The 13,754-nt window shown below is 34.0% G+C and overlaps 1 protein-coding gene across 1 annotated transcript; it reads right to left on the reverse strand.

Moving 5' to 3' along the window:
* Window positions 1-3,873: 3,873 nt before the first annotated feature.
* Window positions 3,874-9,061, reverse strand: LOC104886504 (uncharacterized). Its single transcript, XM_010670949.4, has 5 exons — window positions 8,011-9,061; window positions 6,565-6,617; window positions 6,050-6,216; window positions 5,546-5,697; window positions 3,874-5,069 (listed from the first exon to the last, which is right to left on the reverse strand). Exons 1-5 carry the CDS (start codon window positions 8,819-8,821, stop codon window positions 4,687-4,689), a joined length of 1,566 nt encoding a protein of 521 aa, XP_010669251.2. The 5' UTR covers window positions 8,822-9,061; the 3' UTR covers window positions 3,874-4,686.
* Between the last annotated feature and the right edge of the window lie 4,693 nt (window positions 9,062-13,754).

Genomic DNA, 13,754 nt, shown 5'->3' on the forward strand with positions numbered 1-13,754 from the left:
AATATATCACTTAACGAGAAAGATAAACCTTAATGCAAATTTTAAATCACAAATACATGTTTTCTCTTGTTGAAAATACTTGCAACCAAACTTCTTTGCACAAACTTTAATTCAGAAGGTGATATATAATATGACAACTTTCCAAAACTAATCTAAATATGATATAAGATAACTGATTATTAAGTTATTAAAAGTTTAAGTTATAATTAAATTTTAGTTGGTGTCTTGTAAGATCTCTGGGTGATTGACCCTGTACAAGGGCAGGCTAGAAGAAATCCTTCTTATAAAGGACTTTTCGAAAGAGGGCTCCAAAAAAAAAATTGGCTAACCAATTTTTACACATATGGAGTAAAATGCTTGTTCTTTTAAATTAGTCAATCTATATATGATCCTTAAAAAATAGTACAATTGGAAAAGGATAGCTTGGACGTAGAAATACGAATTAGCCGAGTCTAGTTTGGATTAGATAGAGCATCATTTGCTTTTGTTATCCTCATGTCCTCATCCATCCATTATCCATCTATTATCATCATTCATTTATTTATCATCCTTAAGCTTCATTCTTTGGTTAATTCACAAGTAATGAGAAATGTTAGTTGAGTTATAGAGGGTCATTACTGATTTGTCAAACAAAAAAAAAAAAATTGAAACTAGTAAATATTGAGGTAGAGTTACTATATTTACATTAGTCATTTTTTTTTTGTACGATATCAACTCTCTCCATTACTCCCTCCGTCCCAAAATATAGTTCCCATTAATTTACATATTTGGTGTCCCAAAATATAGTTTTCATTTCCATATTTAGTTCCACATTTTTCCGTAATTTGTCTAGAAAAATCGTGTCTCATCATTTATTTGTTTCTTGATTTTTGTTTTTTCCTTTGTTTATTCAACCAAAATATTACAATTAATGCTCTTTCACCAATTATACTCCATTCTCGCTCCTAAAATCATCTTTTCCACATTTTTTAAAAAGTTCGGCTCAACTCGGCTCAATCCAAGCACAATAACCTTTGGTTTATCATGATGCATGCCTGAGGTTAGATGTAGATCAATTCAAACTCCATCGATGAAGGATCCTAAGAATGTGATATAGGCAATATACGTTGAATACGTTGATGCACATTAATGAGCTACACATGGGCATGTAGCCATGTAATATGTATCCTTACCTTAATCATTCGACGTCTCACCTGCCAACAACCCAATTTGCATAGATTTGCCACATCTTCAGGCATAATTCAAAATTTTATAAATACACTTTTGGCAGGGCCCAAATTAAAGTTAATGCATTCCCATGATAAGTATATAACCCCTTTTAACATATAGTAGTAGTCGTATTTCATACTCTTATGATAAAAGCAGCTGCGTGTAAGTTGTAACGACGTGTTTTCTACTTATATAAAATAATGTTAGTAACTGATTAACATCTGGATTTATTACTGGAGATCTTACAAAAATTATGAGTAATGACTAATGACAGCTTCCTCGTATTAGTAGCTTTAATTAAGATTCAATTCATGTGCTTTTTTGTCAACCATATAACATGAGATCTATCGTTCGAATACAAGTAAATATTTTCTTTTGTTAAGATTTGGGCCTACCACCTCAAGTCAAATTCTAATTATATGACCGAATCCCGACCACAGTGAGTAAGGGGGGTAATGGGGCTGGACTGGAACTTCGTGCCTATTGCAAAACCCAACATCGTCCCCTAAGGATAAAATAAGGTACCACCCACCAGAGCTGTCAATTCAGATGTGCGGATTAGATTAAGGTCAGATGGTTATATGTCAATGTGTTTTTTTTGTTGATTTGAATTTCAATTTAGTTGAATTTCAAATTAAGTTTATTCGAGATAATATTGTCATCTTGAGTTATCTTCCTTTGTCTGTTCATCATATGAATTCTGCTATTCATTATATGAGTTCCTTATATGTTTTACAATAACAATAACCAAAAAAAAAAAAAAAACAATGACAATAATGATCAGGATCATAATGATGATGATTGATAGCAAATAATTAATAGTTCCCAACTTCCCATGTTTTTAATAAATTGCAACATTTTAACTTGTACATTTGCCTACATACAACTTTGACTATTAATATTTTTAATTATATATTAGTAAAATATATATAAAAAAATTAGATATACATTGAAACAAAGTAAATAACGTATTACTTAATAGCATTTCTTTCTCTATACTAATAAAGTTCGGTTATGAAGTAAGACGAATTCATATAGCTTCAAACAAGGTCATACAAATCTAATTTAGTTGAACCGAGATAATAATAATAATAATAATAATAATAATAATAATAATAATAATAATAATAATAATAATAAATAATAATAGTAATAATAGTAATAATAACAATAGTAATAATAATAATAATTAATAATAATAATAAATAATAATAATAGTAATGTGAATTTGCTTATAGGTTTATTGATAATCAATCAATCATTACTCATTTTAAAAGTACAAAATGACTAGTCCTTTGCTTCAATGTGGGAAGTATAGAAAGTTTCCTAGCTAAGCATGGGAAATTATGGGTAGGTTAAAGTGTGGCTTTTTATGTTTATATCAACCAACATTAATTTACTACCACACTTATCACGAATTCGACTTTCCATAAGCCATGTTTTTAATTTACATGTCAACCAAACAAGTTCTTCCTCCGTTCTAAAATAAATAAAACACTTCTATTAAAAAAAGTTCCCATTAAAACACTTCTATTAAAAAAAGTTCCCATGTGAAAAAGAGAAGTATTTCATTTTCTTTTTAGAACGGAAGAAGTAGGGTATGTTCTCTGCGGCATAAAACAACTGAACTGAACTAAACTTATTGGAGTTGAACTGAACTGAACTGAACTGAATTGAATTAAATTAAATTGAATGTAATAAATATATAAATAATATTTTAAACAATAATAATATGAATATTAAATAATAATTATAATGATAAGTAATAATAATGAATAATAATAATAGTAGTATTTTGGATATTTTTAAATGATAGTTATAAATAAATAATATTAATAATCATAAATTAATAATAATAATAATTAATGATAATAACGATAATTAATAATAATTATTTATATTATTTGTATTAATATATTAATACTTGATGATGATATATAATAACAATAATATCTAAGAAGTAAATTAATATTACTATTTTAATAATTAGATTTAATAATATAAAAATATATAGTAATAAAAATAATGATTGGTTTGGACCACGAAAATTACATCATAAACCATCTTGACGCGATTTGATCGATTTATTGGCTAAAAAAAGTGGGTTTATTTGTGCTTTGACCTAAACCATGTTCCTCCTAATAATAATAGTAATAATAATGAGTAAAGCTATAATAAACAAAATAATATATAGAGACAACATAATAATAATAATACTTAATAGTAATGATATATATTTAAATAATACTACCTCCGTTTCTTTTTAATTGTTACACTTACACTTTTCACGCATGCCGATGCACTACTTTGAGCCTTTATATCTCTAATTTTGTATTTGTAAAAAATATAAAAACTACATATTAATAAAATACATACTAATACGAATCTAACAAGATCACACATGACTATGTTTTTATTCACGTATAAATCACAAACGAGAGTCAAAGTGCAATTTGTGAATAGTGTAAAATGTCAAAGTGTAACAATTAAAAAGAAACGAAGGTAGTACTAATAATAATAATAATAATAATAATAATAATAATAATAATTAGTAAAATAAATTATACCAACATAATAATAATATTTAACAAAATGGTTATAAAAGAATGGAGCTGAACTGAACTGAACTGATTGGAGCTGAACTGAACTGAACTGAAAATAAGCTAGAGAGAATAAGCCCGTATTGTGATTACCATTATATTTTATTTACAAAATTGTACTAAGATCCCTTTCCATTTCTACCATTCATTACCGCCTATAAACGGGATAGTAAGACCAACATTTGGAGTACCTCAACTCAGTGGACTGTGAACGAGGCAATGAAGGACCTATGCGTGCAAGTTTTCCAGCATAGAGTAGACTCACTAGATCTCCTGGGTATGTTTGCTGCCACTGCAAGAACTCTGAGTCATGTCTAATGGTTTAATTTTTGCATCCCAAACCACACTGAGCGACATCCACTGGCTAGTTCAAACATCTAAACACACACGTTGATGTCTGAGACACACACACGCCAAACCCATATAAACATCCAAATACATACATTGATATCTGATACATAAGTTGAAGTTCGGCTCAAATGTGACAATGATTGAGATGGTCTGTTGAGGAGCAGAGCCTGGGATGATCATGTGCTGTAACTAAGACATACATCAATCGTTTCCATTCCCATTCAACTCACATCATCACGAACCGAATTATCATTGTTTATGACAGGAGGAAGTAATCTACATACCGAGTTATCATTGTTTATGTCTAACAGGAGGAAGTAATCTAAATACTAGTCCCCAGCCTCTGGAGTCTGGACAGTCTACTCTTTTGCACCAAGCATAAGATACAACGTGATTATACCTGCAGGCTGCAAGCAATCAGAACTACACGATCAAGATTGTAGGTAGGTCGTCATGCCAGTGCCTCACAGCCTGATCTTTGGAACGTAATTTCTGTATCTTCATCGGTTAATAAAAACTTGTCTGCTTAGCTTCTTCTGATCAAACTAACTTCATTCTGGAAAGGTGAAAAATTCTTGATTGGACAATCGTGAATTTGGTATTTAAATAGTTTCACTCGTAAGCCTTCTTCATCCTTTTCTCCTTTACGCTTTCTACAAGTCTCAATCACTGTGAAGTTAGAATTGCAGACAGTTTTGGCACCATCAATTGTATCAATCATCTCAAGATCCTCATTAGCACCACCATCTTCTCCCACCTTTTGATCAATGCAATTGTTACCATCTGGCTCTAAGTATATAGGCCCATTTATCATCTCTGAGATGTAATTCATTGCTCTTTCAAGAAGCATTGAAAACTGATCATCATTGAAGCCTCTTAAAGCTTGACTCTTAAGGTGTACAAGCCATTCTGAAACAAAAGAATTCACTATCAGAGTTTGCATAAGAATATCACAAACTGTCTACTTCCCCCGTTTCAATTTAGTTGTAACACATTTAAAATCACGGACTCCTAGGCAATTTTTTCGAGAGGAGAGAGATAGAGAGAGAAAATAAAAGGGTCCCATGTGATAAGAGAGAAATAGAGAGAATTTATTACCCAAAATGAAAGTGTCACAACTAAATTCAAACTTCCTAAAATAGAAAGTGTCACAACTAAATTGAAAAGGAGGAAGTATATAAAATGGCTGAGTTGCCAGCATTCCTTTAGAATAAGGTGCAGCAAGTTCTTCAACGGAAATGAACTAATGATATAGAAAGTGCACAGAGCATGGGGGACACCGTATCATGTTTCATCCAAGTATGGCATGGCAGAAGATGCGGTGAAGCCTATGGCAGTAAAAAAAATATTAGGAGGGTCAAATGGCAGAACCACTCATGACTCACCCATAAATGCCACTGGAGTTGACAAATTTGTTTTATTTGCATCCTCTACCATCACAAATTGAGTAGATACCCACTTCAACAACTGACAGTGTATGAGAGATTCAGAGAAAGCTTTCGTGTACGAGATGACTTTAGTCTGGTCACCGTTATTCCTGCAGCCAAAATTTAATTAGAAGTCCTAGACATAACATAATTCTGGCTTCACAGTTAACAGTCTGTTTGGTCGGTGGTATAAACGGCAGTACTGGTGATGTCTATTAGTGTAACTTCGTAAGAAAAGTCTTTAGTCAGTATCAATGCTTATTCATCCCCAAAAACATCTCTTTTTAACATAGAATTTCATTACTATCAATTACCACTTTAGAAGGTGGTATTGAGTGGTAATGCAAGTTTATGAGCAAAATCACATAATTGAGGATGAAGTTTCATTATCATGGACATTGCCAAGGGATTTTTTTTAAAATATTACACTAAAATTCACTAGCATTGTAGCATCTCTCATACCTTGCAAATTGCAGCCCCTTGTCTGCAACAAACAGCCATGTTGTAGCAAGGCTGTTCAAGTGATGGCTACAAAGACGAGTTTCAAATCCTGGATTAAAGAAAGGATAGTCTACCAAAATGACAGCATCAAACATGGCTTTTCGCAACAGAACTTCATCAACCACAGTCTGCAGACACCAATACCAACAGAAGCTAAATGTTTATATGAATGCAGATTATACATTACCTGTTAAAGGAAAGAGATTGTTTACCCATGAATGCGTTCCCATCATTTAAACAGCACAAAGGTCCAAGAAAGAGAGTGTTGTCTTATAATTCAAGTATCCAGTCCGCAAGGAACTCCTCTAACTGTACAGTGTACAGAAGACTAATAGCTGACTACAACTACTGATGAAGTAAACATATTGTGACACAGGGCTAAGTGATACGTTTCACCTTCACATAACATTGATCTGATAATATCAGCGAAAGTTTGGAATTACTCATCTCAAAACGTGCAGAAAATATACACTTACCAGTAGAGAGTTAACAGGCAAACCGGACTCCAACAGCATCTTGAGAAGAGTATCTGTCAAAGATCCCCAATCAGATGTTTTCAGATTGTTTTGAATTATAGCAACTTTATTGATTCAGTATATATGAAAGGGTAAGGTGAAAAACTTTTCAAAAAAAAGAAGCAACTTTGGAGAGCACAAGAACCAGTTCTCATGAGAAAGCAAAAGAGAGTACACAATATAACAAACATAAACCTTTAGAGATAGCAGCAAAGGGTAACAATTTCCAGTTCTCCGAACTCAAATCATATTAATACAATTAAGGTTTTACCTGGAAAGACAATATGTAGGCCAAAACAACACCAAGAAAAGCATTAAAGATCCCACAGTTTGGCAAGGCCTATGGGATAAAATGAACCCATTCTAGCTTTAAGCAACTAAGAGTATATGAAGTTAATAGAGAGTCAAAGAGAATACATTTGCGGAAAGGGAAGTAGAAAAGAGATATGGAAAAAAGTAGTAGATGGTCAAAAGAGGACCAGCAAGCAGAAGACTTAAGATTAGAGTGAACATGCACAAGAAAGGTATTAGGAACATAGGGACTGAGGTGCAATATGCTAAGAAGCCTAAGTTTATAGGTAAAAGAGGACCCTTCTACTGCACTAATAAATACATCCTTATAAACCATAGTTCTCTAAGGTCAACATAGTCTTTACAAAAACAAAAAAGGAATATGCAATCCAAGTGGCCTCCTCGGAGAATGTCAGTTTCCTACCAGTTTGCATCATAAAACAGTCAATGTACACATCATCTGGATTTTGTCTAAGCTCAGAAAAGAGGTATTATTGCATAAGATAGTAACAACAATCATTCCCTAAAGCTTCTCAAAGCGGGAGAAAGATATGATCTATGGATCGTTCTTTTACAAAAGAGCAGAAGTGGACATTTATCTGGTTGCATTTCTTTTTAACAGCTATGCTCAGATCAAGCAGAGTTCCATAGGTATGCTTGATTCTGTCTTTCTCTTAAATCATTGAGAATGAACAAGTACTATATTTGCCGCAACACATTTGTTTGGAAAGTACGCAGACTATATCATAGCAACAAAAGAGAAAGTTCACCAGAATAGATAATCCAATCTCATAGAGCAAATGGTGTCACTCGGACAGGCCAATTTAATGAAGCACGCACTAATTGGTCACATTTAACAGAACACGAGAATAAACCAAATGCAAACAAGAGCAATAACTTCTCTATCTTGAAACATAGAGAAGATATAATTCAACAAAAAGAATATCACCCAAAAAAGTCACTAGATAGCTAAGCAAGTACTATCAAGAGTAAACTAGTACTACTATAGAAAAAGAAATTGTTAAATGTCTCAATAATAATAAAAAAAATCATCCAATTATAGAACATCCATAGCAAGTAAAATTCCCTCCAGAACAAGCTACAAGGAAATCTTACCAAAGAAGTAGCAACTTCTAAAGCCAGTAATAATATTAACAGCCAAGTTCAGGACATCTTTTTCCCGCTTCTCCTGTGAACCCTCCAAGCCAAACTTCAAGCAGAGACTAAGCAAAAAGGTCTGGCACATTACAATCCCAGCTAAAACACCAACCCTACTACCAACCCGAAGCCCATTGCGAACATCGTCACTAATCATTGGGAAAAACATCTTAAAATCATCCTCGAATTCGAAACCACTCTCCCTTCGTTGAGCCGTCCAAACTTTCACTAAGTCCACAAAACACGGCGAAAAAGCCAAACTATCATCATGATCATCCACCCCCTCATAACAACACAAGCTAATGAAACTCGTTAAACGATCGATCAAACAGCCAATCTCTACAATAATAACTTTATCTAAGCTCAACCCAGTGTGTTTTCTCAAGTCCAAAACCAAATTATACAACTCAAAAAATAGTGGAGCTAAAACAGCAACTTTTTTCAGACTACTACAACAAGGACCAGTGCTACTAACTAATAAGTGGAAAAGCTCTTTAAGAGCTAAAATTTTACCCAAATTATCATCTTGAACAATCATATTTTTATGGGTATGAAAATTTACAGCTGAATGAAACCATATAACTTCAATGGGTGGGGAAGGCATAGTTTGAATTAAGCGGGAAAACATCAAATTGAAGTGAGAAAAATCAGAAGTTCCAGATTGTAGCTGAGATAAGAAAAGTTGAATTGATTCTTGTAACATGGGGTGGTAAAATTCAGTAGAAAATGTGCAAGTTTGATTTGGAGGGTTTATGGGATTTGCAGCCATTTTTAAGCACGAAAAATGGGTGAATTGGGGAAATTAAATTGTGGGTTTGCTGAGAATTAGAGGGTTTTCGAAAGAAATTCAAGAAAATTAGATGTAAAATGTTTGATTACTTGGAATTTGATTGGGGAGTTTGAAACCCTAGGTTTGTGGGAATCGTGTGTGTGAAGTAGGAAAAGTGTGCGGTTTCTCTGTAACGGGCGAAAGAATTTGAATCTTTTTTTGGTGCCACTTTAAACTACAGGCAACAAGGTCTTTTTTTTTTCAAAATTATAGTCAACTATTTTCTTTATCTTATCCTGCCATTATAAAAAGAGAAAGCAAATTATTCTTTAAATGAACAATTGACCCTATTTGGCAAACAGAGTTTAGAGTTTAACTAATAAAGTTCAAAGTTTGGAGATGTTTGGTAATTGGATTTTGGAGCAAAAAGATAGGTTTGGACCACTTTTAGAGTTTTGACTAGTCAGAAACTCTAAAAGGGGAGTTTGGTAAACGAGAGTTTTAGAGAGAGTTTTGGAACGAAAACTCTAAAAATGAAAAAGCTCCTATTAGGAGCTTTTTCTTTAGAGGATTAGGTAGAAAAATATTTAATGACTTTTTTGCCCCTAATAATAATACTACACATATGTATGAAAATGTCTATAAATGTCATTTTACACAAACAAATGGCAATAAGTTTTTAGTAATCAGTTAATTTTTACCACACACACTTATAAAAAACGTTGTCAAATCTGCTGAATAAAAAGTTAAAACTCTAACAGCAAACTCTAAACTCTATTTTCCAAATAGGCCTTTAGCTGTTAGAGTTTAGAGTCTGTTGTTGGAGTTTTAACTTTTTGTTCAGCAGATTTGATTGCTGATTTGACAACTTTTTTTTATAAATGTATTTGGTAACAATACTGCTTGCTACAAGCTTATTGCCATTTGTTTGAGTAAAATGACATTTATAGACATTTTAATACAATGTGTAGTAGTAGTTTTAGAGGCAAAAAAGTCATTGAACATATTAAGAGCTTTTTCATTTTGAGAGTTTTCATTCCAAAACTCTCTCTAAAACTCTATTTTACCAAACTCTCCTTTTAGAGTTTTTGACTAATCAAAAACTCTCAAAGTGGTCCAAAACTCTCTCTTTTCTCCAAAATCTAATTGCCAAACCCCCCATTAACTCCTGACAATTGGCATGTATATGTCCTCCAAAAAAAAAAACTCTTCATATATGTTACTATGTACATTAATTTTAACAATAATAATTAGGAAAATTTGGATTTTAATAATCTGATCTTTAATCATTGTAATTGAAACAATATCACTTATTAGTTATTTTTAATAACCCAACCTTTTAGTGGTATCCTCTCATTATGGTGACTAGAGGTGTGCATCGATACAGGAATCGGCGAACCGGAATCTGATATTTTTTTGGACCGGGATCGGATTGGACCGGAATTTTTCCGGTCTGGTCTTGGACCTGTTGGACCGATTTTTTTTTTAACAAATTTTTTTAAAATTTTATATAAATATATATTTATAAACTAATTACAATAATCTTAAAGTAATAAATAGTAGGTTTTAAACTTTCTATTTTTTAAACTTTTTTTAACCTATTTTATTTTCTAAAGTAATAGAAATTCCGGTCCAAGCGGTATGGATAGAAAATTTTCAAGTTTGGACCAGACCGAACCGAAAATTCGGAATCAGTTTTTTTTGTGGACGAGGACCGGACCGGAATCTCCGGTCCGGTCTAAATTCCAGTTTAACCCTGATTTTGCACAGCCCTAATGGTGACTAGTGACTTGAACTTTCAACTATTTTTTTTTCCTCCTCCTACTCGTTTTTCTCTCCTCCCCTTTCACCTCCATATCTAGTTTGACCCACCCTTCCCTTCCACCAGCCCTACCCCAGCCACCACACCAACCCCCCCCCCCCCCCCCAAAAAAAGCCACCACCCCCCTTCAAAACAGGCTTCACCACCCTAGCCACCAGCCTCCCCACCTCGAAATCAACCCCCCCTCCGAAATAAGCCTCAACCCCCCCCCTCGAAATAAGCCTCCCCCCCCTCTCTGGAAATTAGCCCCAGTCCACCACTAAATTAGCCTCCTACCCCTGAAATAAACCCACATCCCCCTGAAATTAGCCTTTATCCAACCCGAAATCAGCCCCCAATCCCCCTCCCTCCAATCAGCCCCAATCCCCCCCCAAAGTTAGCCCCACCCGAAATACATCCCCCCCCCCGAAAAAAAAACCTTCGAACATCATACTTGCTAGGAACCAACAGTTCTCTTTTACCAAGGGAACTCTACTGCATCACTTCATCAAATACCAACCTATAACACTCATTTGTCGTGCTCCATTTATCGCTGCGACTTTGTGGTCAGCCTAAAATAGAACCTTAGCAGTCAAATGGGCTAAAATGAACGTTATGACCACTGCAAACGAAAAAAAAATCGATATGGGCCAAAACTTTTCTTTGTTGCTGCCACATCCTACGAAGTCGTCGATTTGTGTGGATGTCTCTTGTTTGGAGTAGAACCATGAGTTGTTCACGCTTTGACAGTTGTGGTTCTTGGTTGGGGGTCATTACAGGTGATTTATTACGGGGAGATGTTTTCGGACAAATTGGTATCTGCGAGTTTTGGGTATGGGGTGAGATGGGTGTGATGAAAAGGGCAGAATCGTACTATTTGTTGAACTTAATGGAATTAGATGTGCTGGTGATGGAGGATTGCTAACCACAGGGTATCAGTAGTGGTAAATTGTTGATGGGTGGTAGTAAGTGACCGTTTAGTGGTGGTAGGTGATGAGTTGTGTGAGGAGGCAAAACTTGATGTGGAATTAAGTGATGGTGAATAGCCTGGCAGTAGTGGAATGGAAGTAGGGAGAAAAAGGGGATCGTTGAAGGGTAACGGTGGCCGGTGTGCAAGGACAGATAAAGGTGGAGTTGGAATGGGAGGGAGAAAGATGGGTCGTGGTGGCCGGTAGGGTATTATAGAGAAGGGGGTTTTCTAAATTCAAAGTAAAGTTAAAAAAATGATATGACCAATGAGAGTTTGACACGTGTCACACTTGACCTGTTATGTCGTTCATAAACAGGTCAAGGACAATTATAAGAAGACACCAACAAAGGTTGGATTATTGAAAAATAACTCATAAGTGGGATTGTTTTAAGAAAATCACTTAAATATTGGATTATTAAAATTCAATTTTCCTAATAACTATCCATACTAGGCCTCCTCTTCTCCCCCTCTCTCCTCATCATCCTAAAAAATCATAATCCTTTCCTTCCAGATCAAGGATGACATCATTCTTTCGGTAGGGTTAAGCCCCCAATTTTTCTTTTTTCTAGTCTTTATCCATTCTCTCTCTTTTTGAGAGTTTTTTTACCCAAATTTGGGGTTCTTCTCTACTTTTACAGGAGATTGGAGTTTGATTTATTCTCTTCTTACGTGGAAGTTTGATAAATGCTATTGGAGTTGTGGCTGAAGTTTGAGACTATCAATATAAACATATTGGGAACTCGGATGCGGTCAACATGATTAGATCAATAATGTTCTACCCTAAACTATGTCAGGATGATAGACATCCCCATCAGTAGTAGATTGATTCAGCACATCAAGGGGATTGCACTGTGTTACTCGATCTGATTCATTATAGTTTCTTTCAAGACGAGTTTGTTTTAATATTGTATTATTGTCTGATAGAATCTTATTTTTCTTTAGGACTTGTTATAAATAATGTTCGGTCTACGTACAATTAATGGAATTTTTCTTTTTGTAAAAAAAAACGTATATGAATTTTAGCATAAAAGATAATACAAATTATTAGAATAGGCGGTCTAATATTAACATAAAATTAGATGAACTCAAGACTGGATTTTTCAAACAAGCCTATTCCATTTCAATCTAACCCAACACTATCCTAATCATCCCTTCTTTTCTCCTTCATTTTTTTCTTGATTATCGAACTATAACAGATAATTTCAGAAAAAATAACTCGATAGTTTTACCGAACGGATTAAACTAGTCAATAAATGTATTAAAGAATGTCATTACTGAATAGATTAAACTGGTCACGAAATATATTAACCTGGTCCCTAGATAGATTAAACTAGTCACTATATTAAAAAAAGTGGTATGTTCTCCTCTTAATACTGGGCTTTGGTCGTGCCTAATTTTAAGTCAAAATTAGGCGGTCTCTTACAAGACCAACTGAAAAAATAAACACTAGGGTACATGCATGAGTACATCCAAATATCTAATTTTGTGTATGTGTTCATTATTTCCTTACTAGTTAATGGGTAATTTTACTTTCAACCCGATTATTTTCAGACCATGTCACGGGTCTATTCATCGTATTGCCTCGTGTCAATGCAAGTTTCGGGACCGATTTAGTCTGTTGTAATTGATTTGATCCAAATATCAAATCAAGCAATTATATGTGCTTGGGACAAGGAGGCACGGGGATCATATTTAATTGGGACCCAATCTACTTGTCCAAAAGAAGGTGAAAAGCCATAAAAAAACACTTCCATACTTGTATTCAAATATGATACACTAGAAAAATATTTTTTAGTTCAAGACCATTTCGATTGGGTGGTTACCCAGTCGATCATATTCTATAACTTTCGGTTGATCCTAATTAGATTATATCAAACTTTATAACTTCGAGTTTTTTGGGTTTGTTTGCCATTGGTTCATTTTGAGTTTGATTAGACCAACATGTAAATCTCGGGTTTTTTAAGATTCAGGTTTTTGTTGGATCACTAGTTGTTAGGCCTTAGCAATACCCATAGTTGTTTGATAAGACTCTGTCATATAATTGTTTGGGTTGGCAATTGTCGTTTTATCATAAGTAGAAATTATAGCTTGATTGTTTGATAATGACTTGCACATCAAGGAATAAAGAGTTTGAGACCTCTTATAGTTATTTTGGGAGGAAT

This window comes from Beta vulgaris, chromosome 2 (assembly GCF_026745355.1).
Source record: "Beta vulgaris subsp. vulgaris cultivar EL10 chromosome 2, EL10.2, whole genome shotgun sequence".
Classification (NCBI taxonomy): domain Eukaryota; kingdom Viridiplantae; phylum Streptophyta; class Magnoliopsida; order Caryophyllales; family Amaranthaceae; genus Beta; species Beta vulgaris.

Bases quoted from the DNA above. Each gene is read 5' to 3' on its own strand.
- LOC104886504 (XM_010670949.4), bottom strand. From the start codon at position 8,821: ATGGCTGCAAATCCCATAAACCCTCCAAATCAAACTTGCACATTTTCT. The intron at 6,618-8,010 runs GTAAGATTTCCT...GATCTTTGACAG, and splicing joins TAGAAGTTGCTACTTCTTTG to ATACTCTTCTCAAGATGCTG. The intron at 5,698-6,049 runs GTATGAGAGATG...TTTTGGCTGCAG, and splicing joins AAGGGGCTGCAATTTGCAAG to GAATAACGGTGACCAGACTA.